General features: G+C 44.4%; 1 protein-coding gene across 2 annotated transcripts; it reads left to right on the plus strand.

Moving 5' to 3' along the window:
- Nucleotides 1–2,360: 2,360 nt before the first annotated feature.
- Nucleotides 2,361–9,856, plus strand: LOC103704543. 2 transcript variants are annotated; one of them, XM_008787883.4, is made up of 6 exons: nucleotides 2,361–2,946; nucleotides 6,506–6,665; nucleotides 7,060–7,236; nucleotides 7,330–7,413; nucleotides 8,842–8,923; nucleotides 9,196–9,856. In XM_008787883.4, the coding sequence occupies exons 1-6, from the start codon at nucleotides 2,561–2,563 to the stop codon at nucleotides 9,627–9,629; spliced, it is 1,323 nt and encodes a 440-aa protein (XP_008786105.2). In that variant the 5' UTR covers nucleotides 2,361–2,560; the 3' UTR covers nucleotides 9,630–9,856. The 2 variants fall into 2 exon arrangements, with proteins under 2 accessions (XP_008786105.2, XP_008786107.2); XM_008787885.4 differs by having other exon boundaries at nucleotides 2,363–2,946; nucleotides 6,509–6,665.
- Nucleotides 9,857–14,268: the final 4,412 nt, after the last annotated feature.

A 14,268-nucleotide genomic window follows, 5' to 3' on the forward strand; every position in this document is an offset into this window, starting at 1 on the left:
TTATCATCAAAAAATGAAACCTATAAGTCTGCTTCCAAAATCATCATGCCATAAATTCTACTTGACAAGTTTTCAATCACCTTTTCAATGATATGTGTAATTTTGAATGTGCCATGCACTAGAAGAAATTCGTTATTCTTTCCAACATCTCCTTCATCTATCTCCTCCTAGTCTTCAACACAAGAAAACAAATGTCTTTTTCTCCATAATACTTTAATTTAATTTTCTATATACCTGAATGCACTTTTCATTTTAAATGCTACGGTTGCAAATTGATAAATATTAATATCATATCTGGTCAACGTTGTTATTTTCAGACTGCATGATTCATCGTGATCTGTAATTGCTGCAGTGCATCAAAATCCAATAATTTTCAGTACAATAAGAACCATAATTGGAAACTATATCCAATATTTTTGTTTGGAGTTATACATATTTACTCGCCATTTGATCGTTACTTTCTTTTTGAAGGATCCATAATCATTGTTTATTTCTTCATTTCTTCTTTGGAGCTCATTCTCTGATTTCTTCTTTGTGCTTCCCTTTTGCTGATTTTTTATTTCTTCTTTTAGCCAAAAATTCTTTTGCCCAAGTGAGGCTAACCCTAACAGTGTATAACCTACATGAACATGAACACGACTGACAATTCTTGTTCGATCAAGCCTTATGATTCTGGTATCTTGCTCGAGCGGCAATGTCAACTTCTACGCCCTTGCGGACACGTGAGGTCTATCGTAGCATTTTTAGCATACAATGGAAGAGGGTCGAATTGGTCAGTTGCTTATCTCCATTACTAGCTGCCACCAGTTTAACATTTTCCACGAGGGCTCATGTGAAAAATGCTAATAATTTTAACAATGGCTGATGATACTTCCCCATCCCTCTTATATATAATAATATGAGAAAAAGACTGGCTTGTGATAGTTCCATCCCCGCTCCTTATGTCACATTCGAAACTTGTGACTTTTTTTTTAATTTTAAAAAAATTAAGTTTAACTTTTTAAAATTAAATTTCTCTTCAAAAGTGATTTTACAATCCAAAAAAATACATTTATTCAATAAGTGAATAAAAAGTAGCACTCTTATCTTTTCATTATTGTCCATTATTTTTGCAATAACAACTATTACTTACAATAGTAATTATTCTATTAAGCTCCGCATCAGGAAAGATTGGGCACTCTTCGATTGCCACCACTCTAGAGTTTGGATTTGTGATCACGAAATCCGTACTATTCCGCTAGCCACCATCCAAAATGTATCCATCGAAGTTGATTTTGAGAAAACTCGAAGAATTGTTTGAGACGTTACAGGAGCAGATGGCTTGCATGGGTGACCTCTACGGTCGATTCGAGTCCTTTTCATCATGAACTTTGTTGTAGGACTGTTCTCTTCAAAAATTTAGGTGTTGTATAAGTTTTTTTTGATGGCCATAGGGTCCGAGGTAAAATATTGCACTTTTGTTAAGATAAATATTACCTTAATTTTATTTGAAACAGCCACAGATTTTCTCAATCTTTACCCACTCTGAGTATATAGCACCGCACGTTGTGGCTGACAAGGGGTTGAAATAAGCCTAGCACATGCACGCAGGTCCATTTTAGGCTGCAAAACTTTTCCTCTTAAAACTAAATTACAACCTTGTGTGACCATACTAGTGTTGGCGGAGGTTCAGTAACAAGTTAGTATTGCATGTATTTTAGCTCTTTCGTAACTTATGTTAAAAAATTAAATTAATTAGATAACAAAATAAGTGAGCATGCCCATTTTGCATCATATATAGTAACGTATAAAATCAACAAAACAATGATCAACACAATCAAAACAACTCGAAAATTTTTCTTTGTTTTTTTCCATTGACCACACTTGTTCTTTCTTTTTCCTACGAACCAAATGGCTCCTTAGATAATGCCATTCCCAAAATCTAGAAATTGTTACTTGGTTCTCTTTTGATAGGGTGTATATTGGACTCCCAAATTACTTAATGACCCAACCGGGAGTTATGTAGAATTTGATACACTGGTTAGCCCATGCGCATCATGACAAATACCAAATTGGGTTCCACCCAACAGCTGATTCTAACTGGAATTGAGGGCGAGGGGTAGGTGATATCAGATATACCAAGTCCAACCATAGCACACGGTATCCATCCTAAATTTTTAATTGATGCACCAAGCTAACCACCCGGCCACAGCTGGACCCTTCAACGCCTCGTGCCGGTCGCAAACTCCCATCACCGCCGAGTCAACCGACCGACCCGAGTAGCCAGCCCAACCAACCACATCGCGCCACGACACGAACTCCCCCGATAACTCCGCTGTATTTTATCCACAACGTAATATCTCTAAAGATTCATCCTGGGGTAATTTTCTCCCTCTCCCTCCAATTCTTCCCCAATTTATCTCCTCTTTTCCAACCAAATCCGCCAAGAACGAACGAACCCTATCTATCGCTTCCCTCTCCACCGGCGTTCCAAGAGGATCGATCTGGTCCTGGGGTTTCGCTCTCTTCTGCGTCTTCTCCTTGGTCTCTTTTAGGATACGATCGAGTTGGAGAGGAAATAATGGGGGATATCTACACGGATTTCGTGGACTTCATGAGGCGGCCGGCGGTGGTGGAGACGTTCATCGATATTTTGCTGTGCGCGGTGCCGATCTGGGTGGCGGTGATGATCGGGCTGGTGATCGGGTGGTCGTGGCGGCCGCGGTGGACGGGGCTGTTGTTCTTGGGGATGAGGAGTAAATTCCGGTTCCTGTGGACGGCTCCGCCGGGCCTTGGCGCCCGCAGGCTCTGGCTGGCGTTCACCGCCCTCTCGGCCTTCTCCGTGTGCCGGAAGCTCTGGTCCAACTTCAAAGGGAAGGGCGAGGGCTCGTCGGCCGCGGAGGACTTGGGCTCCCGGTCGGCGGCTTCGATGTCGTCCGCGGAGGAGGACGGTGGTGGCAGCTTCAGGTGGGTATGAATCCATTTCGTTTCTTGTTTCTGAGTTGTTTTCTGTGAGACAGTTATTTAATATATGCATTTTCGGGAATGAGGATAGCGAATGTTGTGCCAAATTAGGGGTTCTTTCATGTTGATAGAAAGATAAAGCTTGGTGATTGATTAATTTCCAGGAAAAGTATTATCCTTCTTGGTTTCTATACTAATGGTGATTGTGAGATTGGAAGGTGTATCTTGGCTTTCTTGTGGATGCAGCTTGATCTTTCGAAATCTGAGAAGATTCGAATTGTAGAAAAAATGGGTCACGATGCAAGAATTTATGTATCTTTGTCCCCTTCTTAACTTTCTGTGTGAAGATAGGCTTTAATTATAAACCCTATCTTCTTGAAAGGAGTGCACTTTAATATGCTTAAAGTCCCATTTCGTCTGTCAAATGATAAGGTTAGACAGAAGAGTGTTAGGGGTGTGTGTGTGGGGTGGGGGGTGGGATCTCCTAGAGTTTAGAGATGATAGACGTAGCTGGTTGAGTTATGAGACTACTTGGTCGTCATGCATAACGAGTAGAGCCAGCAAATCATATGATTATGGCTCACAATTTTATGAAAGTTATCAAATGGGTCTCTTATCCAAGAAGAAAGAAACTCAGTGCTTCTTTAAGGTAGTACGGGGCCAGCTTGTAAAATCTTGAAGATTAACGTACCAGAAGCAAACAAGGAGAGCAAGCTAGAGGGAGAAGCAGCTGGTTATTACCGTGATGCTTTGCTTTACAATGACATGCATGGGCTTAGTAATTTGATTGAGAGATTAGAATTTCATGCATGCGCCTATCCTTTGTTTCAGTGGCCTCTATGAACTTATTTATGAATGGCTGATGCATTGTACAAAGTATGACTGTGAAACAAATGAAATTTGACAGAGGATCTTTTTTTTTATTGGATGTACTGGAAATGTGCATCGAAAACATCCTTTTGATATGATACCAGTCATAAAACTTTGTTTAGTTCTTTAATGGAGCCTTCTCAATGTTAGCTCTGGTGCCGACCTTATTTGATGGGAAAAAGGTTTTGTCGATATTGATGATGGTACTTTTGATATCAGTTATGTATTTCTAAATCAAAACACAGATTTCAAACTGGGAGGAAAATGATCAGGACTTCATATATTTCTTCATGGGCATCTGCTTCAATGTAATCATAGATAGTCCAGTACTTGATCACTTTTCCTCTCATTATTTTGAAAAGTAGCCACCTAGACTGTGGAGGCAGCAACCCGAGCTTAGGTGGTCACCTGGCCTTCCACTCAGCACCAAAACACTTTGGCAGATCTTATATGTTGACCGACTACCTTGCAAGAACCTCGATGGCAAGGGGAACTAGTATACACAATATCATGGAGTTGTCAATATATTAGGCCTGTTAGTTGAGTGGATTAGATATCTTTATTATGGTACTCTATTTTTCTTAGCTACAGCCAACCAAATTCACTAATACTTGATTAGTTGCTTATACTCGATTTTGGATTCATTAGTCATTATATGGTTGAACCTCTTGTTGCATCAGTTCATTTGAAGTATTCAACATGTTTCTTTTAAGATTAATTACCATTGTTGCATAACAGTAAACATATCATGTCACACTAAAATAGGTTTTGAATAAATTAAAAATTCTATAATTTATTTTACTCCTTTAATTTGTTAATTTAGTTTAATTTTGTAGCTATGTTTTAATTTTATGAGTCTCAATTCATGTTTAAATAGAATAAGCTTAAGTGGTTGCCTTAGTGCAAAGCTGTTTCGAGACAACCTGCATTTGCGACTATGTTTAGTTAAAAATATCCTTATTCTATATGTAATTTTTTGCCTTAATGCGGAAAATGTGATCTTATATAATCCAAGGATGTTGTCAAGAACCATCAATCTGACCTAAACACAATTAGCGTTGGATAGAATGCATTGGCTTACCTTGGCTTTTTGATTCTTTGTAAGAAGATTTCTATGCGGATGCTTTCCGACATGATTTAAGCATTCTGCCTCTTTAATTATGAAGCCCTGCTTGATGTATAACTATGTGATGCGATTTATGTTTGAAATAGTCATTTTTCTGATGAAAACCATTTGTATCTATTCAATATTAACTAATGATCAATAGTTGAAGATGACTGTGTTCCTAGGCCTTTTAGTTTCAATACTCTTGGCCTTCAAGCTTGATATGTCTAACGGTAGTATCCGGATCCGTCATCTTATGTTATGACCACCCTTGGAGATGCATTGGTTTCATTGGCCTAGGTTGGAAAGAGGATAAACTGCAGTTATACCTGAAATGTCTGCTGAACAGCCAAAACAGGAGGCTGGGATTGTTATACTTGACAGTTCTGATCAATGGCCTTTATCATTGGATAATCTCTTAGATATGGTGGAATGGAGCTATCCACCCTTCTTACCGCATCTAATTTTTGCAATGTCAAACTCCCTCCATTAGCAATAAGAGAAAAAGTATTGGTGTGTGTCTTTTTCAACTAAAATGTAACTATGGAACTGTCAGTTGTAATGTGGTACTATGTAATTGTTAAAGAATCATTCACTTTTAAACAGAAATCAACTATTGTTTTGAGGATAAAAAAGGTTATCCTAGAAATACATATCCTGTTTCCAATTAATCCTTCTGGATTTGCTTAGAACTACTGTTGATATGTCGCTGGCCATAAAGATGCTTTTAATGCTTTTTGCCTGGGACAAAGGTTCACTTATCCATGAGTTGCAAATTTCCATTTAGGACATCAGTATGTAGTTGGGTATAGACTATGTGGGAGAGTCAGTCATAAAAAATACCGCCATTCTCAGTGTGATCAATGCAGAATACATTAGCATCAGGCTAAGAATCCCTGTTTCAAATGGTGAGATTGCTAGACCACAGCCACATGAAAGGAGGAAGAAATGATGTGAAGTAGATTAGAAAGATTAAGAACTAAATGCATTTCTGGGAGACCACTTCAATCATTAGCCTTCAGAGTCATGGCTGACCTAGGAGAGGAGGACTAAGATGGTGTTGCCATGGTATTTAGCCCTTGATGGGGTCAGTTAGCTATAAATTAGTTGCATATCTGGAGTAAGTTTTATGTGACATGTGATAGTGATACTCTTAAATCTTGGTATAAGTTTATGTTAAGCTCTAATAAATTTATATCCCAAATGAGTAGTTGTGCAACACAATGTTCCCCTATGTCTCATGAATAGTTAATTCCATGATGGGTATGGATGTGTTGTTTACTTTTTCAAAATTGTCCTCGCTGCTACTTTCACGGTGTTTTCGGGGAATAAACTAGGTTGTGTTGATTCAAGTAAGCTGTGAGAATCTTGTTTTTAGGACCATGTTGCACTCGGAAAAGGATTTGCTGGTATGCAACTTTCCAACGGTTTTTTTTGGCTAAAATTGAGGATTTCGGCATATAGATGGCACTCTACAGCACATCTATTTCAATTTATGTGGTTTCATATTTTTAAGTGGGCTACTTTATGTCTTTGAAGTTCAAATTACCCTAACTTTCTTTGCACTTGATCTTTCTCTCGATCTAGCAGTGGAGCTTTTGAGGATGGGCATGATGTTGTTACTGACAAAGATTTGGAGCATTTATTGCATTTTTTAGATGGTAAGGTAGGAGATGCAGTATGGCAAAATCAGATGGAACGCACCACTCCAAACATGATGTACCAAGCTTGGCGTCACGAACCTGAGGTAGAATGCAGTGTTCTTACATTTTGAACAATGACTGCTACAAAATAGTTTCTGATCGTCACTTCTGAAAACATTTTGTGTGTCTAACATTTTTTTGTTTCCTGGGCTTTGCTTCAAATTCATGCATGCACATGTGTTCTTTTTCTTCTTTATATTGTCCTTTTTTAAATATTTCGAAATGTTTCTTTATTAATCCATTTTATTTTCCACATTTTGACAGACTTCTTTTAGTTTATTTTTTTCTTTTTCCACTCATTTTAAAAAAAAAAAAGCTATGAAGATCTTTTGCTTTGTTTCTTTGCCATATAGTTTTGTGCTTTTGGTCGCATCATCATCACTGGTCTAATTTGTTGATGATACGTTCAAGATTCTGATGTTCTTTTTTGTTCCTCAGGTGGGCCCCATAATTTATCGCAGCAGAACTATATTTGAGGATGCAACTCCTGAATTGGTTAGAGATTTCTTCTGGGATGATGATTTTCGACTTAAATGGGATCCCATGCTTGCGTACTTTACTACTTTGGAGGAATTCCCTCAAAGTGGGACTACGATTGTTCACTGGATAAAAAAGGTTTTCCGCAAGCATCACTTATGATGTTGATTATCAAACTTATAATTGCAGATTAGTAAAAGTTTGACTTGATTGCTTATCTGTCATTTCCAGTTCCCATTCTTCTGCAGTGATCGAGAATACATAATTGGTCGACGCATATGGGAGTCTGGAAAGACTTACTACTGTGTGACAAAGGTATTACATGACAAGTTTATACATTAGTTATGGTTATATCTACTGTTTAATCATTATTTAGCTATCAAATTAGAGATCATGTTCGGTGCTCTTTATATGTTTAGCCATTTTTCAATTTGTGTTGTTTGTATACTACTGTATTTGCTATAACTATGTTTTCTTCAAAAAGATTTTGTACGGGACAGTGTTTTCTAAGTAGAAAATAATAGTTCCTTTTTCATTTTCATCCATGCTCTAGCATAAAGGGCATCTGCTTCCATGTAGCTGGATACATGGCTGCACATCACGAAATACAAAATTCAAGATTCCCCAGCCCTGCTCTTTTTCTATTTTATTCAACTCATCTGTGAAGTACTATTTTTGTAGTACGTTGGCAGAGCAGCACTGATCATGCATACTGCATGTTTCACATGACATTGTGCAATAATTGTTTTAAAAAATGTTCCATAACCAGTGAATAAAATCACATTAAATTTTTCTTCACCCTGCAAAAGCCAAAGGTTTCCATGATCATGTTCTGTATGATTGAAGGAAACATTACAAGGATGGAGGCCAAATGGGCTGTTAGACCTTTCTGATTACCTGTTCATCTTGGCCTGAGTTATAAGACTGTAGTTTGGTATTAGGGCCATAAATGAGCCAAAGACCAGCGATCTGGGCTCTGCTCAATCTTGGTGCAAAATTATAAAGGGTCAGTTTGAGATCAGCTTGAATCCACTTGAGAAATCCCAGCTCAAGCTTGGTTTACATATACTCATTATGTAATGCTCAAGCAGAGATAGAGCTGAACCTAGCTCGTGTAAGCTCGAGAATGCAGGTGGGATTTTTTGGTTTTTTTTTTTTTGTGGTGGTGGTGGTGGGAAGTGATCTACCTGACTAGGTGTTGCTGCCAAGGGAGGGAGGGAGGGAGGAAGATCTACCTTACTAGGTGTTGCTTTCATAGCAGCAGTTGCTAGGAAAGCCTTTGGAGTATAGGACAGGATAGTGAGGATCTCTAGGAGACAAGTCCATAGCTGTTGCGAGGATACAGTAGCAGAGAGGGGGAGGGAGATCTGGAGGGAACTTTAAGGACAATGGTGACAGAATTCAGTCCACTGAGGTTTCAGTCAGCAATCAGCATGTGATACGCCTGATGCTTTTGGAGTTTTAGATAGGCCCAGCTGACCTGTAGCTAACTTGTCTTAACTGGCATCCGAAGTCCAGCACATGTAATAATCTTTACACTATAGTGTTGATGTGAATAGCAGTCCATCCATGCATATTTTTAACCATATTTCGAGCTTCTCACAGTAAAGTTAGGATGGGGATGATTGTTGTTTAGCACATTCTGCATCTTTAGTGTGAGATATACACCATCAGCTATTGGTATGCAATATCCTAATTTTGTGTGTTGTTTTGCTGATTAATTCACCACATTTTATTCTACAGGGTGTTCCTTACCCAGCTTTATGCAAGAAAGAAAAGCCAAGGCGCGTGGAATTGTATTTCTCAAGTTGGCGCATCAGGCCAGGTACATATATATTTTAATTAATTTCGTGCTTCCTGTTATATTAGATGGGATGCTACTAGGGCTAAACTGTAGACAAATATGATTTTTAACTGAATCCCACAGAAGATGAAATCTCATGTACATCATTAAGATGGTGGGTTAATTGTGATCATGGCAGTTTTCCTTCCATGTCATGTTTGGATTCTATGGATCAACTATTATATTGTGTCATGTGGATCATATAATATTCTTAGTGACCTCTTTTTTGCTTGTTTTCATTGACATGAATGCAGTGGAATCCCGCAGACAAGATGGGCAGGTTTCTGCATGTGAAGTAACACTCGTTCACCATGAAGACATGGGCATTCCCAAGGATGTAGCAAAGGTCGGTGTCCGCCATGGGATGTGGGGAGCTGTTAAAAAACTGCAATCTGGTATGAGAGCATACCAAGTAATGAGAAAAACAGAGACATCCCTGTCCAGAAGTGCACTAATGGCACGTATCACCACAAAGATCCCGGTTGATGGCACCGTCACTCTCTCAGACCCAGAACCGTCCGGTGAATCAGAAGCAGGTAACAATGATGATGCCCATGAGGTCCGTCAAGGAGTTGAATGGAAATGGGTTGTTATTGGTGGAACGATAGCTGTTATCTGTGGGCTTCAGACCGGTCTTATTGGTAAGTCTCTGTTATTTGGCGCTGCAAGGAGGCTTGCAAGGAAGTGAGAGTTACCTTCTGCGCAGAGTTTATTTTGAGGGACTGATTTCTGATTCCTATTTAGAGTGCTGGAATGTTATAAATGACGGGAAAGCTGCGTATATAATTTTTTTGTTTTTATAGTTGACAATTAATTTGGTATCAATTTTACTCCGCGAGCTTTATATCGCAATGTTTTGTATGATATTCTTATCATTTTGTGGTGGGATATCTAACAGCGTACGATAAGCCCACTGGATATGCATACTGAAGCTTGCCCGTGTCTATGGTATTGTGTCCTGGCCGGATAGAGAAGCTTTTGATTCCAGAAATGGTCGTCACATTCACCGAACAAGGAATAACTTATAAGGTAAAGGGTGTGTGGCATTGATATTGGCGAGGCTCATCTCTAGATCTGATCATTTGGAGCTTAGAAATTATTATGGATTGAAGCAATGATCTCATCTTTGTAAGATATGATCTCATCTCTAGATCTTTGTAAATCCTGGGAGACTGCTAAGAGACTAGTGGAAAATGTCAGATTACTACAGGTATGATGACTTTGTAAGATAAATCTCCTTGAGCTTGTGCCTATGAAGACTTCCCATCTTTTGCTTCTCCCATAGCTTATCACAGGATTGTAGCACCTGATGACGAAACATTGCATGTGAAACAAGGAGACCAATTTAGCTAAAAGATAAACACCAAATATTGGCTGGAAGATTGGTATGGACAAACCTGAGAGAAGAGAAAACTCACCCAAGTCCGCTGTCCCCTGCTATTCGAAATGATGTAGGGAGCGGAAACCATCACTCGCCAGCAATAATTGCTGGGAAACGAACACAAAACATTTTGCCGGCAAACCATCCATTTTGCTTACGTGCAGTAGGTCGAGCAGACTGGGAGATAAAGAGGGGTGGAACTTGTTGGGGGAATAAGATTTTTTCCCCCAAGTGACACGAATGCCCCCAAGAAGCCGCACAATCGCCGACCCTGAACAGCCAAAGTCGGCGTCCGACCTCGGAACGCCCGACCTCGAGACCTCCGACCTAGGAAAATCCTGATGATCAAGGTCTACCCTTGTCAGCCACCTACTACGGCCGTACTCCTCCGAGGTCCAACCGAGGACCATATCCTGCCGCTGCTTCAGCATTTATTGCGCATGGCTACTGTAAACCTCCAGTTCACTCAACAATCAATGCGGATCTCCGGCTTACTCCACAATTAATGCGGATCTCCGGCCTACTCTGCAATTAATGCGGATCTCCGGCTTACTCCACATTTAATGCGTATGGCTCCTGTCATCTACGGACTCTCAGCTCTCCACGGCAAGTTAGCCCAGCAGAGTCTGGTCAACCATGATAAGTCTCTGATCTCGGCCATACCTCCGACACCAATGCAATGATTCGCCTGGTAGCGTACTGGTTCGGGTCGTACGACGCCCTCACCGCCGACATCAGCACAATGATTCGCCTGATCGTGCGCCGACCTGAGCCGCATGCCGAGCCGTACTATGGCCCCGCCCTGTTACATCACAGGTAAACCGACCCCCACCTATAAAAGGGAGCCTTGGCTTCTCAGGAGGGGGTTGGAAAATTCTGCGCCCTACAAACACTGTTTATCTCCTCTCTACACACTTTGCCCCCTCCCTGACTTGAGCGTCGGAGGGCCGGCGTAGGAAAACCCGGCCACCGGCTTGCCTGCAGGCACCCCAGACGGTGGACGCCGCACGCTGACGGATCGCCGCCCCGCCGTGAGGACCCCCTGCTCCCTCTCTCCAGCCACCCCGAACGGAGGACGCCGCCCGCCGACTGGTCGCCGCCTCGCCGTGGTGACCCGCAGCTCCCTCTCCCTCGACCGAAGATTGCCCCCGGGTCCAATTTCCAGCAACAGTTGGCGCTAGAGGAAGGGCCCGAGTAGCAGTCATGAAGTTGAGAAGTATGGGAGCCTCCAACGTCTCCCGGCGTCCCCCGCAAAGTCCTGGACGCTCCGTCCAGAATTCTCCAACTCCGGCTGACCCAGTTCCTCAGGTCCAGCCGGAACAGTTCAATGCCTTAGTACAACAAGTCCAGGCCCTGGCCACCGCCGTTCAAGGCCTGCGATGCGAGGAAGCTTTACCAACGCTTCCCCCACGGGCCCAGGTCCTGCCGGAATTTCCTCCCAACGGCCCGGTTCTCCCCGGCCAGAATTTACATGGCTCCTCCAGAGCCAACAACGAAGAGCGGACTTCCCCCCAGAGAGAGCTACCGGGGGAAGATTTCAACAGAAGACTCCAACCTTCTGAGGCTGAGTCAGCCCCGGACCGCCGTGAGCCGGCGCAAACCGCGGCGACAATCCCGCGGGTGGGGGAGCTCGACAGAAAGGTTGAGCACTTGGAGCGCCAAATCGCAGCGCTCCACAGTAAGAAGGCGAGGCAGGAGGGAGACTTTGAGTTCACTACCAAGTCCCCCTTCTCCTGCCAGATCGAGGATGAGCCGGTTCCCGCAAGGTTCAAAATGCCTCAGGTGGAGCCCTACAGCGGAATTACCGACCCCCTCGACCACTTGGAGAGCTATCGGGCCCTCATGGCCCTACAAGGGTCCTCAGAGGCCATACTTTGCAAAGCCTTCCCAGCAACCCTCCGAGGGACCGCTCGGCTTTGGTTTTCTGGACTGAAGCCGAACACGTTATCCTCTTTTGAGCAGCTCGGCAGGCAGTTCGCCACCAATTTTGCTGCCAGCCGGCGCCAGCGACGGATGTCAGACTCCCTCCTGAACATCAAACAGAAAGAGGGGGAGTCCCTCAAAGAGTACCTGGACCGCTTCACCGCCGCCACATGGGAGGTCCGCGAGCTCGACCAGTCGATAGCCACGTCGGCTCTGAAGACTGGGGTTCGCTCCTACCGATTCCTCTTCTCCATCGAGAAGAGCTTCCCGGCCGACTTCACTAAGATGTTGGCCCGGGCCCGGAAGTATGCCAAGGCCGAGGAGGCAGTCGCCTCTAGGCGGGGAGCAATTGAGCCCGCCTCGAAGAAGCAGAAGAAGAGCCGCGAGGAGCGCGGCCGACAGAGGAGCCGATCCCCCCGCCATGAGAAGAATCTCCCCCGACTGAGGAGCCCGCCCCGTCAGCAGGGGCGACCTCAGCAGAGGACACCTCCCCGACCGAGGTCCCCGCTACGGCCTCGAACGCACCCAGGGAGGTACGATAACTACACACCCATCAATGCTCCCCGGGCCGAGATCCTGATGGAAATCGAGGGTCGGGACTTCTTCCGACCCCCGCCTCCTATGCGAGACACGGGAATTCCCCGTAATCCCAGGAAGTATTGTCGCTTCCACCGAGACCGTGGGCACGACACAGAGGACTGCTTCCAGCTCCGGGACGAGATAGAAGCGCTCATCCGTCGGGGAGTACTCAACCGGTTCGTGAGGAACCGACGTGAGGAAAGGAGGCCGGCGGAGAACACCATACCGTCCGAAAATCCGGACGACAACAGGCCCGTTGCCGGCACCATCAACATGATTGGGAGGGCCTCGGCAGGAACGGCCGCCCAGGGAGCACCCCCGAAGCGCCCACGCACTGATGAAGTCATCTCGTTCTCGGACGAGGACTTAGAAGGGGTTGAGACCCCTCACGATGACGCTGTGGTCATCTCAATGATTGTAAATAGGTTTGATGTAAAGCGTGTCCTAGTTGACAATGGAAGCTCAGCCAACATTTTGTATTATCATGCCTACCAAAAAATGGGGTTGCCAGAAGGACATCTCCGGAGAATCAATGCCCCGCTGGTCGGGTTCACCGGAGATTCGGTCCCGGTTGAAGGTGAGGCCAGCTTCCTTGTTACGGTTGGCCTCGCCCCCCGAGAGAGCACTGTGAGGACGGACTTCCTGGTGGTCCGTCTGCCCTCGGTCTATAACGCCATCCTTGGGCGGCCAGGGCTAAACGCCCTTCGGGCCGTGGTTTCCACCCGCCATCTGCTCATGCGGTTCCCCACCGGCCAAGGAGTAGGCGAGGTCCGCGGAGACCAGCTGGTCGCTAAGCAATGCTACATGGCGGCCCACGGAGTAAAGCAACCGACCGAGGCGACAATTCAGCCAACAGGCCCCTCATTGCCCATAGAAACCCTCGATGCGAGGGACACCCTCTGGAAGAAGCAAGTAGAGCCCGGTGAGCTTCTTATTCAAGTTCCACTACAACAAAACTTTCCCGAGCTAACTGTGCAGGTCGGCTCCGGCCTCGGTGCCCGCGAGAGGGATCGCCTCGTCAGCTTCCTGCGGGACAATACTGACGTCTTCGCCTGGTCGCCTGCGGACGTGCCGGGAATTGACCCTGAGGTCATGGTCCACCGACTCCAGGTGAGGCCAACCAGCAGGCCTGTAAAGCAGAAGAAAAGGGGCTCCGCCTCGGAACGGCAACGAGCTGCTGCCGAGGAGGTGGACAAACTCCTCGGAGCCGGCTTCATCCAGGAGGTCTCCTACCCGGACTGGCTCGCCAACGTAGTCCTCGTAAAGAAGGCCAATGGGAAATGGCGTATGTGCGTGGACTACACCGACCTGAACAAGGCCTGCCCGAAAGACAGCTTCCCCCTCCCAAGCATCGACCAGCTCGTCGACTCCACTTCAGGACACCAACTGCTAACTTTTATGGACGCCTTTTTAGGGTACAATCAAATCCGAATGGCGCCGGAAG

The sequence above is a fragment of the Phoenix dactylifera genome, unplaced genomic scaffold (assembly GCF_009389715.1).
Source record: "Phoenix dactylifera cultivar Barhee BC4 unplaced genomic scaffold, palm_55x_up_171113_PBpolish2nd_filt_p 001377F, whole genome shotgun sequence".
Classification (NCBI taxonomy): Eukaryota; Viridiplantae; Streptophyta; class Magnoliopsida; order Arecales; family Arecaceae; genus Phoenix; species Phoenix dactylifera.